Below are 17,753 nucleotides of genomic sequence, written 5' to 3' on the forward strand. Positions count from 1 at the left end.
TACAGGCATGTGCCACCAGGCCTGGCTGATGAGCATTTTATCTGGCTTTAAAGCCCTTAAATCCAAACATCTGTGTCATCTTATCATTGATGTTTGTTGGCTGTCTTTTCCTGGCTTTTCATATGCTGAGTTATTTGGGGTTGTATCCTGGACATTTTCATTAGGATTTTTTTTTTTTTTTTTTTTTTTTTTTCAAATAAGACTCTGGGTCTTATATTAATCTGCCAGTTTTGTTGTCATTCAAATTCCGGCTTCATCAGTATGCCTGTTTCTATTTACTTTTCAAAGTAAATAACTATGAATATCCTTAAATAACTATGCCACCCATCTCTCCAGGTTTTATTGCTACTTTCAGTGGGAAAGATAGAGTGGAATGTGCTTACTCCATTGTACCTAGAACCTTCCTTCCAGAGAGGATTTTACTTTTGCTTTATTCAAATAACACTAGCTCCTGAACAATTTTTATGTCAATTTCTTGAAATTTGAACCTCAACCTTAAATCCCAAACCTAAATTAGGCACGTAAATCTTACTTTGAATTTTGAGGTAAGACTTTTTTCCCCCTCTTCAGAGCCCAGTAGAAACAGACAAAATTCCTTGCTGTTTTCCTATGCCAGTAGGCAGACATTTTTCTGGTCTATTCTTTAATAGAAATTTTAGCACTGGCCAAGCATGGTGGCTCATTCCTGTAATGCCACCATTTTAGGAGGCCAAAGCGGGTGGGTCACTTTAGCTCAGGAGTTGAAGACCAGTCTGGGCAACATGACAAAATCCCATCTCTACTAAAAAATTACAAAAACTAGCCAGATGTGATGGCACAGACCTGTTGGGAGGCTGAGGTGGGAGGATCACCTGAGCCCTGGGAGGTTAAGGCTTCAGTGAGCCATGGTTGCACCACTGTTATTCAGCCTGGGTAACAGAGTGAGACCCTGTCTCAAGAAAACAAAAATTTTAACATTATGCAGGGGGTGGAGTTTTAGTCTCACTTTCAATTCCCTTTCTGTAGGGGGTTCATTTTTCTATCCCAAGGCAGTGTTTAAAAATCCTCATATGAAACTCTGCAGGGCAACCGTGGGCCCTGATCCACTAATGAAAGTTCCTTATCCTTCTTTGTTTCTGACACTTGGGGATTTCCTTTCTGCCTTTTAATGTGCTTATTCATTAAAATAATGTTTTACATTTATATTTTATCTGGCTATTTGTAAGGACTTGTAGCAGAAAGATTTTCAGGTTTTCTTGATTGCTATCTTGCTGAAACAAATACTTTTTATAGAATTGTTCTTTTAAAAATCAACTGATGTGGCCAGGCACAGTGGCCTGTAATCTCAGCATTTTAAGAGGCTGAAGTGGGAGGATCTCTTCTCAAGTCAGGAGTTCGAGACCAGCCTGGGCAACATATTATAGCAAGACCCTATCCCTCTAAAAAATGTTTAAATTAGCAGGGCATGCCCTGCTATGTACATACATGACACAGGTATGTGTCATGTACCTGTGGACCTATCTACTTGGGAGGCTAAGGCAGGAGTATCCCTTGAGCTCAGGAGTTTGAGGCTGCAGTGAGCTATGATCAGGCCACTGCAGCCCAGCCTACGGTAACAGAGCGAGACCCTGTCTCTCAAAAAATAAAAATAAATAAAAATCAACCGGCATACACAAAAAAATTAGATGCCCAATTAATACAAACTATTATCAGAACTGCCAGAATTTCTAATATTCATCTAACATGTGGATTTGTATAACACATTTATATTTATGTTTTAGGCTAGGGACTATAATTATGTCTATAATGAATCAGGATTAAAAGAGTTCCTGTTATCTCTTGTGACTGAAAAAATAAACAGTGTTTGATTTGGAAAAAAAATATTATCAGTATAATGAAATTAATGCTGGTTTCAAATGATAACTTTCAGGTACTATGGAAAGGGCAATTTTAAACTTTGAGAACAAAAATAAAACCACCGCTCTAAATAGCTAAAGAGAATCGAGGTTTGTGTGGTTACTTTTGTCTTTGTTTTGTTGTGTTTAGTTTGTTGAATTCTTGGCATTCTATGTAAAATTCAATAGGAATCTCAGTTTAGTAGTTAAGGAGATCTGTTTCCTTTCACTTACGGTGGTTTCTTTTCAGAAACATGTTCTCCTTCCTTCCTGCCAGGAATGAGTAGCGACAGTGACATTGAATGTGACACTGAGAATGAGGAGCAGGAAGAGCACACCAGCGTGGGCGGGTTTCACGACTCTTTCATGGCCATGACACAGCCCCCGGATGAAGGTGCAGCACATGATGTCATTTTACACAGATTAATAAAACCGCCGCTGCTGCTTCTCTTTCTTCTTCTGCTGCTACTACTGCTTCTTCCGCTCTGCTGCTTTTGCTTCTTCTGCTTCTACTTCTTTTTTTTTTTTTTTTTTTAATTATTGTCATTTACGAGACAATATTCTTTGGTAAACTATTATGGTGAGTACTGAAAAAACACAGCTGGTAATATTTGGCTGAGTTGCACCTAATGAGTGCTACTTACTGGGTAGAGAAGGGGTCCACAACCTGCTTTTGTGTAGTCTGTGACCTGAGAATGGTTTTTACTTTGTAAAGAGTCTTAAAACAACAAGCAAAAGAAAGAAGAGTTTTGTGGTTTTTTTGCCCTGAGACAGAGTCTTGTTTTGTTGCCAAGCTATAGTGCCGTGGCATGATCTTGGCTCACTGCAACCTCCGCCTCCTGGGTTCAAGTGATTCTCCTGCCTCAGCCTCCCGAGTAGCTGGGATTATAGGCACACACCACCACGCCTGGCTAATTTTTTTGTATTTTTAATAGAGATGGAGTTTCACCATGTTGGCCAGGCTGGTCTCAAACTCCTAACCTCATGAATCATCTGCCTTGGCCTCCCAAAGTGCTGATATTACAGGCATGAGCCACCACGCCCGGCCCAAAGAAGAATTTTCAACAGAGTCCGTTTGTGGTCTACAATGCCTAAATATTTACTATCTACCCTTCACAGGAAATGATTGCCAACCCTGGGGAGATTTCAGATGTTTGGATTTTTTTCCTTTTCAGAGATTTTTCTAGCCTACTGTAGGATAACTTTAACCTTTTAAAACAAACATAACTTAGAAATACATGCAGATTGTGAAATCAATTTTTATTCCCTCCTACCTCCAAAAAAGTTATTAGGAAAAAACTCAACAAGAGAAACCTAATGTTAGTATTTTACCTTGTTTTCTTCTGTTCTTATTTGCATTTCTTCTTCTTTTTTTTTTTCAGGTAGAGTCTTGCTTTGTCTCCCAGGCTGAAGTGCAGTGGCACAATCTTAACTCACTGCAACTTCTGCCTCCCAGGTTCAAGCAATTCTCCCACCTCAGCCTCCTGAGTAGCTGGGACTACAGGCACGTGCTACCACATCCAGCTAGTTTTTGTAATTTTTAGTAGAGACAGGGTTTTGCCATGTTGGCCAGCCTGGTCTCGAACTCCTCACCTCAGGTGATCTGCCCACCTTGGCCTCCCAAAGTACTGGGGTTACAGGTGTGAGCTACTGTGCCAGCCCTACCTAAATATTTTATAAATAGTGTTGTATTCTGCTTTTTTCACTTAAATATATTTGTATGTTATTTAAAATTTCATAAACTTCATATTTTATGGCAACCTAATATTCTGTCATGTGGATATACCATACGCATTCTGCTGTGAAGCAGTTTTCTGGAATACAGATTAATCAAGAAAAGGATATCCTGTCAAGTTAGAGAAATACACATTTAAAGTTACCCAGAGGCCTTAATAATCAATCTGAGCATTCCTCTGCAAGATATCCTGGAGTGACAACATTATCAAGCCTTTGCTAATTGTCTGCTTTATATTTTACATATTTTCCTGGTGTTCTGGTATCTTTTTCAATACAGAAGCAAGCATTTGGAATATGTTTTAATACGGAATATGTTTGGAATATGTTTCAATACAGAACCAGTTATTTGGAGTGCTGGTGGTTTTGTAGTGATATTTGCATGCATAGTTTAATTGGCTTTGAAATATGTTTTATGTTTATAAGGTCTTGAATCTTGAGAATATACATCATTGCTTCTTGTTCCCTTCTTAAACTCCCCAGATTGTCCCCAGGAGGACAAAATGAGACAATTCCTGTCATCTTTTAATTGTGGGTCTATTACACATTTTGTTTTTTCTCCTTTATTTTTCCTTTGTGTTTGATTATACCTGACTCAGATCACAAATTCTCTGAAGACAGAGATTTGTTCACAACTCAGCACATCTTTATCGCTTAAATAACGTATTTGGTAAGATCATTTAAAGACTTGAGAAGGAAAATACTCCCCTTGTTATATTATATGCTTTTAAATTTAAAATGGTTTATTTATCTATTTTTCAATCATAGATACACATTCCAGTTTTCCTGATGGTGAACAAATAGGCCCTGAAGATCTCAGCTTCAATCCAGATGAAAACAGTGGAAGGTAATTGCCAAATCAAGAGAACTGACTTGCAAGCTACCTTGACCCTGAATTTTGCTGTAGTTGGTGCTCAAATTTGTCATCAGTCAGATAATCAGATTTGGTCTTATTTTTTCATTATCTCGACCTGAAATAGTAATTTGGAAACTGTTGGAAGGTGGCACAGTTTAGTCTAAGACAGCAGTAGCACATGGCAAAAACAGTATGGGAAGAGTTCTTTGTAATGTGAGGAAATAGCAATGTAGTTCTCTATTAATTTAGCAAATTTGTACATTCACAAAAGGCAGTTTGTCTATTACAGCAGAAGGCTGATTAACTGCCAGAAAATGTACCTCTAGGCCCTGCATGCCGTCAGTAACCTGCCTGGCATTGGTGCTCTTCTGTCTTTGGCTAGAGCTTAGTTGTGTTTAAATAATCACCTTTATATTTGGGGTTTTAATTACAGTTTAATTACAGTTCCATTAGTTCCTGTAGATTAGTGAACAGAACAGTTGCTTATGAAGAGATTCTGCCCTGTAGACACTTTATGTGAATAACTGAAGTAACACTAGACTGAATCTCCTTTTTGGAGTGTGTATCTTCTCTCACTTGTTCAGGCACAGGCACACTGTTTAATGGCATGGAATCTTTCTGTTGTGTGACTTCTGCACATGTAATTTTAAATGAATTAAGTTCACCTGGATTCGTTAACGTTCCTGGACCTGTAGACACATGTAATCCTTTCATTTTTTCTGCCTCTTACCATACGACTATAGTGCAGCAAATATTTTAAAGCCCCTTGTTTATTTTCATTAGTTGTACATTGATTTCAGTGTCAGCACCTTTAAAGACTCATTCATGTTGCACAGTGGCTTACATGAATGTGAAACTGTGGTATAAGGTTTTCTTTCGTACTCATAATTAGCCCAAAACAGTTGCCACACTTTGCATTGTGCTCCTGCATTTGTGTTTGAGTTGCTATATATTTGTGAAAATTACACTGAAAGTTGACTAAGAGACTATTGAAAAAGCATGAATAATTAAATATACATGTGGGCAACATCTCATCTGCTGTATTTTACTTAGTGAATATTGTTCACTATTCCGTGTCTTATGTCTTGCTGAATGCTGTGACTCATAGTTTACTTTTGTTCAAAATAGTTTGCACTTTTTGTTAATAAAATCAACTTGAGAAAATATGCCTCTGCTATTTATTAAATTGGGACCAGAAACCCCTTTTTTCTACTCATTGACTGTGGCTGTTTAGTAGTGTAGAGAAGATCCAAACATTTGATTAGTTTGTTTTGTGTTTAGTCTCATGGTGAGGAGTGATGCCTAGCATCCATCCCAGTCATTCTAAAATTAGAATAAACCTGAAAGACCAAAAGGTTTCTTCAGAGATGATAGCTTTTAGTTCAGACCTGTTCGCTTTAGGACAGGACAGTAGTTTCTCCCTCGTTGCCCAGCTGTCTTATATACTAAGGCTGCTCCGAGTTCCTCGGTGATGCCGGGAACACCGCTGTTTCCTCTCTTGCTTGATGTAGTTTGCTGTGCTAACATTTAGGTAGCAGAGAGGGAAGGAAAAGGCACAGGAAAAGAACCAGTTACTCCACTCTCTGCTTGTCCTACTTTTTTGCTCTTTCTGTACCCTGATAGAGCCCTCAGCATGTTTTTTTATTTTTAATTTTGTAACCTTTCCTTTTTTGCCGAAGAACTGTCTACTGTTACCTTGCTTCTGTATTTAGTGTTTTATCTCAAGTTCATTCCTGGAAAATCTCTCCTGAATAGAGTTTTCTCTTAGGGCTAGAGATATATTAATGCTTGTGTTGTCCATGAACATGTCCTTTCTGGACAACTTTAACTACTTGTGTCATTGATCCTTAAGTAACCTTTGAGGTAGATGAGTTGTATATCAAACCTGTTTGGCCGTGGAGCCTGAGTTTCGGGGAGGTTGTATGATTCTCTTAAGGTTCAATACCACTGGCAGGGATGGGGTGAACTGCTGGTCTAGTGCCTTTTCCACTTTATCTCGCTTGCACCAAACCCAACATTCTGATACCAAATAATTTAAAACCTAAAGATTATTCTTTGTTTTTAGCTTTTAATTTTGAGATAATTTTAGATTTGCAAAAGAGTTGCAAAAATTGTACAAGAGTTTTCATATACCCTCTGCCCAGCTTCTCCTTTTGTTAATGCCTTACATAATTACAGAATGGTGATCAAAACTAAGAAGTTAATCCTGGTTATAATATTGTTAACCAAATTACAGAATTTGTTCAGATTCCACCATTATTTCACAAATGTTCTTTTTCTGTTCTAGGATCCGGTCTAGGATCCCACGTTGTATTTTGTTGCCATGTTTCCTTGGGATCCTTCAGTATGTGACAGCTCCTCCGCCTTTCCTTGCTTTCATGACCTTGATATTTTTGAAGAGGATGTGTTATTTTCTTAAATGTTCTTCTTATTTGGGTTTGTCAGATGCTTTCTTATATTAAATTGAGGTTATGCATTATTGAGAAGGCCCTTCTCAGTGCATCACATCAGGGGGGATATGATGTTGATATATCAATATACATATATATATATATATATATATATATATATATATTTTTTTTTTTTTTTGACGGAGTCTCACTGTGTCACTCAGGCTATAATGCAGTGGCACCAGCTTGGCTCACTGCAGCCTCTGCTTCCCAGGCTCAAGTGATCCTCCCACCTAAGCCTCCTGAGTGTCCACCACCACACCTGGCTAATTTTCCTATTTTTTGTGGAGATGGGGTTTCACCATGTTGCCCAGGCTGGTCTCCAACTCCTGAGCTCAAAACGATCCCCCTGCCTCAGCCTCCCAAAGTGCTAGGTTGATTGCAGGCTAGATTGCATGTGTGCTCCTGGCCTGATGTTAATATGTTGGGTTTTTTTTTTTGTTTTTTTTTTTTTTGAGATAGGGTCTCACTGTGTCGGCCAGGCTAGAGTGCAGTGGCATGATCTTGACTCACAGCAACCTCTGCCTCCCTGATTCAATTCATTCTGCTGCCTCAGCCTCCCAAGGAGCTGGAATTACAGGCACGCACCACCACGCCCAGCTAATTTTTGTGTTTTAGTAGAGACGGAGTTTCACCATGTTGGCCAGGCTGGTCGCGAACTCTGACCTCAAGTGATCCACTTGCCTTGGCCTCCCAAAGTGCTAGATTAGAGGCATGAGCCACTGTGCCCAGCCCTGATGTTGATATTTTTTATTGGTGAACTAAACGGTGAGATTACTTGGTTAAGGTGGTGTTTGTGAGGATTTCTTTTTTTTTTTTTTTTTTGAGAGGATTTCTTTTTTTTTTTTTTTGAGACGGAGTCTCGCTCTGTCGCCCAGGCTGGAGTGCAGTGGCCGGATCTCAGCTCACTGCAAGCTCTGCCTCCCAGGTTCACGCCATTCTCCTGCCTCAGCCTCCCGAATAGCTGGGACTACAGGCGCCCGCCACCACTCCTAGCTAATTTTTTTTGTATTTTTAGTAGAGATGGGGTTTCACCACGTTTGCCAGGATGATCTCAATCTCCTGACCTTGTGATCCGCCCACCTTGGCCTCCCAAAGTGCTGGGATTACAGGCGTGAGCCACCGTGCCCAGCCTTTGTGAGGATTTCTTACTATAGATTTACGTTTTTACCCCTTTGTAATTACTAAATATTTGGGGCAGATACTTTGAAACTATGCAGATACCTTGTTTCTATTAAACTTTTTTTTTTTTTTTTGGAAGACAGAGTCTGGCTTTGTTACCTATTCTGTGGTGGCGCGATGTCGGCTCACTAAGCCTCAAACCCCTGGGCTTAAGCGATCCTCCCACTTCAGCCTCCTGAGTAGCTGGGACTACAGGCATGCGCAGTCACACCGGGAGAATTTTTGTGTTTTTTGTAGAGATGGGGTTCTTGAGCTCTTGGGCTCAAGCGACCCTCCCGCCTCAGCCTCCCAAAGTGCTGTGATACAGGCATGTGCCACTGCGCCCGGCACCCGGCCAAAACTCTCACTTACTAATTTTAGCACCTAGTAGTTGATCTTGCATATGGAAATTGTTACTGTAATGTTTTAATGGTAATTTTCTAATTCCTTAATTTCTTCTATGTTTTTTGTTAGAATGCTGTAAGGACAAGTCCTTTCTTCTCCGTTTTTGTAATTTCAGCTACTTATTTATATCAGCTACTTTATATATCTATATATGATGGATATTTATTTTGTTTTTGAGTTAATATTTTGTAGCTTGGCTTGTTCTGGTTTCAGCCATTGGAAACTCTTCCAGATTGGCTCCTGTGCCCTTTTCATGTGTCTCATTCTTGTTGTTGTTGTTGTTAAGCATTTCTTTGCTTTCTGACATCACAAGATACCTACCCTAGCCATGGAATTAACCACTTCCTGGAGAACCATGGTTCTTATTATTGGAGAATGCTATTTAGAAACAAAGATTTGGATGCCACGTATTTATTATTATTAGACTGTCACTGCTTCTAGTCCCACTCAGGGGATACATAGAAAATGTAAATTGGCTGAGTGTAGTGGTGCGCACCTGTGGTCCCGGCTACTTGGGAGGCTGAGGTAGGAGGATCACTTGAGCTTGGGAGGTAGAGATTGCAGTGAGCCAAGATCGTGCCACTGCGCTTCAGCCTGTGTGACAGAGTGAGACCCTGTCTCAAAAAAGAGAAAATGTATGACTGGGCACAGCAACTCATGCCTCTAACCCCAGTACTCAGGGAGGCCAAGACAGGTGGATCACCTGAGGTCAGGAGTTCAAGACCAGCCTGACCAACATGGAGAAACCCCATCTCTACTAAAAATACAAAATTAGCCAGATGTGGTGGCACACGCCTGTAAACGCAGCTACTCGGGAGGTTGAGAAAGAATTGCTTGAACCTGGGAGGTGGAGGTTACGGTAAGCCGAGATCTTACCATTGCACTTCAGCCTGGGCAACAAGAGCAAAACTCCATCTCAAAAAAGAAAAAAAAAAAAAAAAGAAAGAAAGAAAATGCATATAGACAGCTGTTCCTCAGTATCTGTGAGGAATTGGTTCCAAGACCCTCTGTGGATACCAAAGTCCACAGATGCTTAAGTCCCTTGTATAAAATGGCATAGTGTTTGCATATAACCTATGCACATCCTCCTGGATACTTTGTTTTGGTTTTGAGACAGGGTCTCATTCTGTTGCCCAGGCTGGGGTGCAGCTGTGCATAGCTCACTGCAGCAATGAACTCTTGGGCTCAAGCAATCCTCCCACCTCAGCCTGTCAGGTAGCTGGGACTACAGGTGTGAGCCACCACACCTGATCTCCCAGATACACTAAATCATCTCTGGATTACCTATAATACCTAATACAATGTAAATAAATACAATGTAAATTATTGTTGTGCTATTTTTTAAAAAATAAATTCTGTCCATTGTTGGTTGACTCCATGGATGCAGAAAGCAAAGATATAGAGGGCCAACTGTATAGTTACTCATGCAAATACACACATTTATATGTATTTCTGTACATATCTGTGTGTGTGTGTCACTATGACTGTGAGTCTACACTGGTAACAGTTCAACTCCAGAGGCCTCATTCTGGTCTTCCCTCTTATTTAGAATGCCTTTCTCTGACAGGAGCCTAGCTCTCATTAGCTATGATGCATGTATGTACTTGCTCAACTCGAATATACAAGTAGCTTCAGAACCGTTGGCCTCCTGTGGATTCCAGGCTGTGCCCTACAAAAAACAAATTTACCACCTAAAATACAGTGCTTGTATACAGTTCTTTTAGTCTTTAGCTTTTCAGTATCGTGTCATAACATTTTTTTCAAAGATATTTAGGTCCTTAGATTCAAAATTACATTAATTCTTTTCTTTCCCATTCCCTTCATTGTGATATTGTGCCTCGTTGGTGTAACAGTTAGGTTCATCTGTTATGGTCTACATTCTGTCCTCCCCCACATATCCTGGTTAATTTGTAAATTTACATACATTAAAATTCAGTCTTTCTGGCATACAGTTCTGTGGGTTTCAACAAATGTCATGTATTCGCCACCACAATACTATACAGAACATTTTAGTCACCCCCAAAATTCCCCTGTGCTGGCCCTTTACAGGTAACCACCTCCCTCCCCCGCAGCTCCTGGCTACCACTGATCTGATCTGATCTGTTCTCTGCCCTTTTAGTTTTTGCTTTTCCACAGAGTCATGTAAATGGGATCACAGTTTGGCCTCTTGCTTCACAAAGTGCAGTTAAGTTTCACTCATCTTGTGTGAATCAGCACTTCATTCTTTTTTATTGCTGAGTAGTAGTAGTCCACTGTGTGGATACACCACTGTTTATTCCTTTGCCCATTTGGGTTATTTCTAGTTTAGGATGATTAGACTCTTGTAAACATTTGGGTACAGGTTTTTGTGTGAGTGTAAGCTTTTATTCTCTAGTGTTACATGCTGTATTCTGTTTTCATGCTGCTGATAAAGGCATACTCGAGACTGGGCATTTTACAAAAGAAAGAGGTTTATTGGACTTACAGTTCCACGTGGCTGGGGAGGCCTCACAATCATGGCAAAAGGTAAAAGGCACATCTCACATGGTGGCAGACAAGAGAGCTTGTGCAGGGAAACTCCACCTTATAAAACCATCAGATCTCATGAGACATTCAGTATCATGAGAACAGCACAGGAAAGTCTTGCCCCCGTGATTCATTTACCTCCCACTGGGTCCCTCCCACTGGGTCCCTCCCACGATACGTGGGAATTCAAGATGAGATTTGGGTGGGGACACAGCCAAACCATACATGCCTAGGGGCGGGATTGCTGGGTATGTAATAGAGAATCTGGCCTTTGTCCTAGTTCCTGGGAAGTGCCCTCTAAATCCTTGGCATTCTCCAAGTGATAGGAGTTATTTATGGTGGCCCTTGCTAGTTTATGTTAATGAGATGACCCAGGATTGGGGCTGGCTACACCAGAAATGCTGTGGGTGTCATTAGAGAGCTGGGCTCTGAACCATGTGATAGTCCAGTCCGACTCACTGCCAGTGATGGTTACACCTACATAAGGAAGTTCCAGTAAAAATCTGGATACTTACCAGGCACGGGGGCTCATGCCTGTAATCCCAGCACTTCAGGAGGCCAAGGCAGGCGGGTTACCTGAGGTCGGGAGTTTGAGACCAACCTGACCAACATGGAGAAACCCCATCTTTACAAAAAACACAAAATTAGCTGGGCGTGGTGGTGCATGCCTGTAATCCCAACTACTTGGGAGACTGAGGCAGAAAAATCACTTGAACCTGGTAGACAGAGGTTGCCGTGAACCGAGATCGTGCCATTGCACTCCAGCCTGGGCAAAAGGAGTGAAACTCCATCTCAAAACAAAAAAAAAAAAAACTGGATACTAAAGCTTGAGTGAGTTTCCCTCTTATTTATACAAGCTACTTGTATATTAGGGTTGAACAAGTACATACATATATCATAGCTAATGAGAGCTAGGCTTCTGTCAGAGAAAGGCATTCTAAATAAGAGGGAAACTCTTACATATTTTTATAAAATATGTAAGTACAGAGCACTGTCAACCAGGGAAATGTATCAGTGTGCCTGGAGAGTAAGTTGTCCTGAAGTCAAGGGGCCTTCACATTTGGGACTCTCCCAGGCCTCACCCTATGTATTTCTCCCTTTAGCTGGCTTATTTGTAACCTTTTGTCATAATGAAACTCTGATCATAAGTGCATTTCTGAGTTCTGTGAGTTGTTCTAGTCAATTATCAAACCTGAGTAGGATAGCAAAAATGCCCAAATTTGTAATCAGCTGGTCAAAAGTGAGGGTCGCCTCAGGATCCCGGAACTCGGAGCTAGTGTCTGGAATGAGGGCAGTCTTGTGGAAAACTTCGCCCATAACCTGTACAGTTTGACCGAACTCCGGGTAGTTGGTATCAGCACTCATTGCACTGAGTCATATGGTAAGTAGAGTCTTTACTGAGGCGCTGCCCAGTCTCCACAGTGACATACCATTCTGCATTCCCATCAGTAGCACATGAAAGTACCAGTTGCATCTCACAAACATTTGGCACTGCCAGAAGTTTTCTAGCCATTCGTTTTGGTTTTTCTTCTAACCGACTGAGCTAACCAGCTATTTTTTAGCCATTCTAATAGGTGTGTAATGGTATTTGTTTTGCTAATATTTTGCCTAGAACTTTTCCATCTATATTCAGAGCGATACTGGTCTGAAATTTTCTGTCTTCATCTGATTTGGTGTCAGAGTAATGCTGACCTAATAAAGTGAGTGTTCTGTTTTCTGGAAAAGAAGGCGTAGATTTGGTGTTATTTATTATTATTATTATTTTTATCTCAGCTCACTGCAACCTCCACCTCCCAGGTTCAAGCGATTCTCCTGTCTCAGCATCCCAAGTAGCTGGGATTACAGGCACCTGCCACCACATCCAGCTAATTTTTGTATTTTTAGTAGAGACAAGGTTTCACCATGTTGGCCAGGCTGGTCTTGAACTCCTGACCTCAGGTGATCCACCCACCTTAGCCTCCCAAGTTGCTGGGATTATAGGCATGAGCCACCGTGCCTGGCCTTATTCTTTAACTGTTTAGTAGAATTCACCAGTGTAACCAACTAGAAGGAAACTTTTTTCTTTTTTTGAGACAGAGTTTTGCTCTTGTTGCTCAAGCTGGAGTGCAATAGCACGATCTCAGCTCACTGCAACCTCCGCGTCCCAGGTGCAAGTGATTCTTCTACCTCAGCCTTCCAAGTAGCTGGGATTACAGGCGTGCGCCACCACACCCAGCTCATCTTCTTTATTTTTAGTAGAAATGGGGTTTCACCGTGTTAGCCAGGCTGATCTTGAACTCCTAACCTCAAGTGATCTGCCCGCCTCAACCTCCCAAAGTGCTGGGATTACAGCTGTGAGCCACCACGCCTGGCCAGGAAACTTCTTTTTCTTAGGTGTGGTGTGGTTGGTATTTACCTTGCTTGATGTGGTCTGATTTTTTTTCTTTTTTTTTTTTTTTTTGAGACAGAGTTTCGCTCTGTTGCCCAGGCTGGAGTGCAGTGGCGCAATCTCGGCTCACTGCAACCTCTGCCTCCCAGGTTCAAGTGATTCTCCTGCCTCAGCCACCTGAGTAGCTGGGATTACAGGCATGCGCCCCCACGCCCAAAAATTTTTTGTATTTTTAGTAGAGAAAGAATTTCACCATGTTGGTCAGGTTGGTCTCGAACTCCTGACCTTGTGATCCACCGGCCTCAGCCTCCCAAAATGCTGGGATTACAGGCGTGAGCCACCAGGCCCGGTCTTGATTTTGTTTTTTCTTTTGAGACAGAGTCCTGCTCTGTCACCTGGGCTGGAGTGCAGTGGCTCGATCTCAGCTCACTGTGAACTCCACCTCCCAGGTTCACACGATTCTTGTGCCTCAACCTCCCTAGTAGCTGGGATTACAGGCGTGCACCACCATGCTTAGCTAATTTTTGTATTTTTACTAGAGACAGGGTTTCTCCATGTTGCCCAAGCTGGTTTCAAACTCCTGGCCTCTAGTGATCCACTTGCCTCGGCCTCCTAAAGTGCTAGGATTACAGGTGTGAGCTACTATGGCTAGCCCTTTTTTTTTTTTTTTTTTTTTTTTTTTGAGACAAGGTCTTGCTCTGTCACCCAGGCTGGAGAGCAGTGGCACAATCACAGCTCACTGCATCCTCAGCCCTCCTGGTCTCAAGCAATCCTCCCACCTCAGCCTCCCGAGTAGCTGGGACTGCAAGCCACACACCATGTCCAGCTAATTTTTTTTTTTTTTCAGAGAGGGTCTCACTGCATTGCCCATACTGGTCTTGAACTCCTAAGTTTAAGCTATCCTCCCACCTCAGCCAAGCAAAGTGCTGGGATTACAAGTGTGACCCACCTCGCCTAGCTTTGCTTGGTGTTCTCTGAGTTTCTTGTATCTGTGGTTTTGTGTCTGTCATTAATTTTGGAAAACTCTAAGCCATTATTTCTTCAAATATTTCTTCTGCTCATTATCTTCTGCCCAAAATTAGCCAGGCGTGGTGGTGCATGCCTGTAATCCTAACTAGTTGGGAGACTGAGGCATTATCTTTCTCTTCTCCTTCTAGGATTCTAGTTGTGCATATTTTACACAGATACTGTCCCACAGCTTTTGGATGTTATGTTCTGGGTTGATTTTATTTTTCCTTCATTTTTTTCTGTTGTGTTTCAGTTAAGGTAATTTTTGTTAACTTATCTTCAAGTTTTACTGATTTTCTTTTCAGCAGTTTAGAGCCTACTGATTAGCCAACTAAAAGCATTCATCATCTCTGTTGTGGTATTTTTCATGTCTTACGTTTCTATTATTATTTAATTATAGGTTCCATCGCTTTGCTGTAATCACCCATATGATCTTGCATAGTATCCACCATTTTTCTTGACATATTAACTTTTTTTTTTTTTTTTTTTTTTTTTTTTGAGAGAGTCTCGCTCTGTCACCCAGGCTGGAGGGCAGTGGTGCGATGTTGGCTCACTGCAACCTCCATCTTCTGGGTTCGAGCAATTCTCCTGCCTCAGCCTCCCAAATAGCTGGGACTACAGGCTTGCACCACCACGCCTGGCTAATTTTTGTATTTTCAGTAAAGATGGGGTTTCGCCATGTTGACCAGGCTGGACTTGAACTCCAGACCTCAGGCGATCCTCCTGCCTTGGCCTCCCAAAACCTTAATTTTTTAAAGTTCTCTCTCACTTCCAAAATCTGTTACCTGAGTCTGGTTCTGATGATTGTTTCATGTCTTCAGAATGTTTTCTTCGTGGCTTTTCATATAGCTCTATATATTTTGTTAAAAGCGACACATCTCACATAGGACAAGATACTTTGGTGAATAGTGTCTACACCTGAAAGTGAGGAGGCCTTTCCTGCTGCTAAGACCTTTGTTGCAGAGGTTGAATTAGTGTATTATGGCTGGTGGAAAAGTAATTGCGGTTTTCACATTTTTTAATGGCAAGAACCAAAATTACTTTTGTTCCAACCTAATAGTAGTTAGGAGTTGTGCACGGTTCAAGATTGGATTTGCTGTGATTTTCCTTAGTGGTCTCGAGTTCCTGTGATGATACGTTGTATTTCTGATTGGGGTTGGATACCAGAGCACTGTGTTTCTGACCCTGAGTTTCCAGGCTCAGAAGCTTTGTGCTGTGTCTCTGAGAGGGTCTCTCTCTGTGCTTCCGTTGCTCTGCTGTCCTCCTCCTGGAAATACTCTGCTGTTACTTGAAGTGTAACGGGGGCTGGGGAGGGGCTGGCGTTCTTGGATTAAGTTGCAGTTTTAGGCACTGTGTCCTTAGGTTTGGGAGTGTCTCCGTTTACTTGCCCCCTCCCAGCTAATTACTGCCCCAGCCACGCATCCTCCAGATGAGGTGTGTCCTCACCATCACCACCAGTGGTATTTCTGCCCCTCCTCCGGGATGGGGCTTTTCTTCCCTCTGCCACAGTGACTTTTCACCAGTGTCCAGACGGCAACAGTATTTGTGCCCCTTTTCCCTCATAGAATGCTTTTGTTCTGTGAGATGAGAGAAAGCGTACGGTAAGTTCCTTTACCCATGACCAAGGCCGCTGTATACTTCCCTGGGTGTGTGCGTCACAGCTGACACTTCTTAGGGCTCTTTCCAGTGTTTTCTCTGAGCCCCTGGTAGAGATTGTGAAGAAAAAGCCTGGAAGATAGGGCGACTCCCTCAGTTTCTGCAGGCCCCTGAGTCTTCACACTCTTGCAGCCCATATTCTGCCTTCACTAATCATCACTTTTAGGAAGGCTGTTCTTTTCAGTGTCTGTTTACAATGACCCTACCGAAACTAGTGCTAATGTCTTCTCTCCCCTTGCAGGCAACTGCCCCTCTCCATTTGGGGCCATTTGGTTACTCTGCAACCTCAACTTTCCAATGGATTCGGAAAAAAGTCCTAATTTATAGTTCATCTGGCTTATTTGCATTGTAAGAGTGGAAGAAATGCTCCTTCTACCCCTACATCCCAGAGTGGAAGCTGGAAGTGCTGTGATATATATATATATATATATATATACACACACATATATATATATGTAAAATACATATTTTATTGAATGTAAAACATGAGTGTAATTCTAAAATCAGAATTCAGAAAATCATGAGCCATTTTTAATTTTTTATCTAAATTTTTTAATGTTTAAATTATAAAGGTGATAAGATGAGAGAAATTTGGGAAATAGAAAACCCCAAGAGCTATTTTCTTTTTTGCATATTCATTTGAATCTTTATGTGGTACTATTTTTAGATTTCTCCTCATTCTACCTCTCATTCTCACATCTACCAATACATGCCTTCATAGTCTAGATTTATAGAAGTTTTAGAACTCTGCCTAGGGATGCTTAAGAGCAGATGATAAGATTAACCACAGTGTAGTTTGGGACATCAACTGTACGGGCTGCTCTCTTTCTAAAATCCTTTTCTCTGGCTGGCATGTTGACCAGGAGTCTCCCTTCCCGCTCTGCCGACCCTGCTGGCCAGAGTCCTTGCCCGAGACCTTCAGGTCAGTCAGTGTCTCCTGGTGTGCATTTGGGAAAGACTGCTCCATAGGCTCACCTCCCACTGGGTTTCATTTGACCTGGTGAGCCCATAGCAATTCGATTTGGCTTAACTGGCCACCCCTAATCCTGTAGCTGTCATACTACTCAATGTAATGACTAGCAGGGACAACTTTTTCATCTTTAGTTAAACTCCAGTTACTCATTTGGAAAATGGCTTCTCCAAATGTGTATCATTCTTGACAGTTTTTCACATTTGTTTCCCTGGTCCTAAAGCAAGATTATAAAAATCAAATAGAACCTGTGTGTGAGGGCCCTTGTTTGCACAATGAGGAGAGGACACCCCTCATCTGGAGGTTGCACGACTGGGGCAGCATCCTACAGCTCAGCATAAGAGGCGAGGCAGGCTCAACCAACTGCCCAGGGAAGAGCGCTTCTTCCTAAAGCCAACAGTTGGGGCTCTCAGAAAAGAATGTGACATTTGAAATGTAAATAAGGGATCTTCCATAAGGTTATTCCTAGGCCAAGCAAAGGGAGGTTCCCTAAAGCATAACAGAAAAAGTGTTCTTTACTAATTGCTGTTAAGATGACAGATGGGGCCGGGCATGGTGGCTCACGCCTGTAAATCCCAGCACTTTGGGAGGCCAAGGCAGGCAGATCACTTGAGGTCAGGTGTTCAAGACCAGTCTGGCCAACATGGCAAAACCCGGTCTCTACTAAAAATACAAAAGCCAGGCGTGGTAGCCCGCGCCTGTAATCCCAGCATCTTGGGAGACTGAGGCACAAGAATTGCTTGAACCTGGGAGGCAGAGGTTGCAG

The 17,753-nt window shown here is 41.8% G+C and overlaps 1 protein-coding gene across 16 annotated transcripts in view; it reads left to right on the top strand.

The window, feature by feature from the left end:
* The window catches only part of LOC105476833 (tripartite motif containing 37), a 135,852-nt gene that overhangs the window by 100,514 nt on the left and 17,585 nt on the right, over nt 1-17,753 (top strand). For 4 of the 16 annotated variants that reach the window (XM_011733080.3, XM_011733085.3, XM_011733083.3 and 1 more), the window contains 3 exons: nt 2,125-2,268; nt 4,377-4,455; nt 6,752-6,941. In XM_011733080.3, the coding sequence (XP_011731382.2) occupies nt 2,125-2,268; nt 4,377-4,455; nt 6,752-6,926 (398 nt within the window). In that variant the 3' untranslated portion in view covers nt 6,927-6,941. Of the gene's footprint in view, nt 1-2,124; nt 2,269-4,376; nt 5,631-6,751; nt 6,942-17,753 lie in introns of those variants that run through there. The other 12 variants (XM_024791249.2, XM_011733089.3, XM_024791247.2 and 9 more) reach the window with 8 other exon arrangements.

Source organism: Macaca nemestrina, chromosome 17 (assembly GCF_043159975.1).
Source record: "Macaca nemestrina isolate mMacNem1 chromosome 17, mMacNem.hap1, whole genome shotgun sequence".
NCBI lineage: Eukaryota > Metazoa > Chordata > Mammalia > Primates > Cercopithecidae > Macaca > Macaca nemestrina.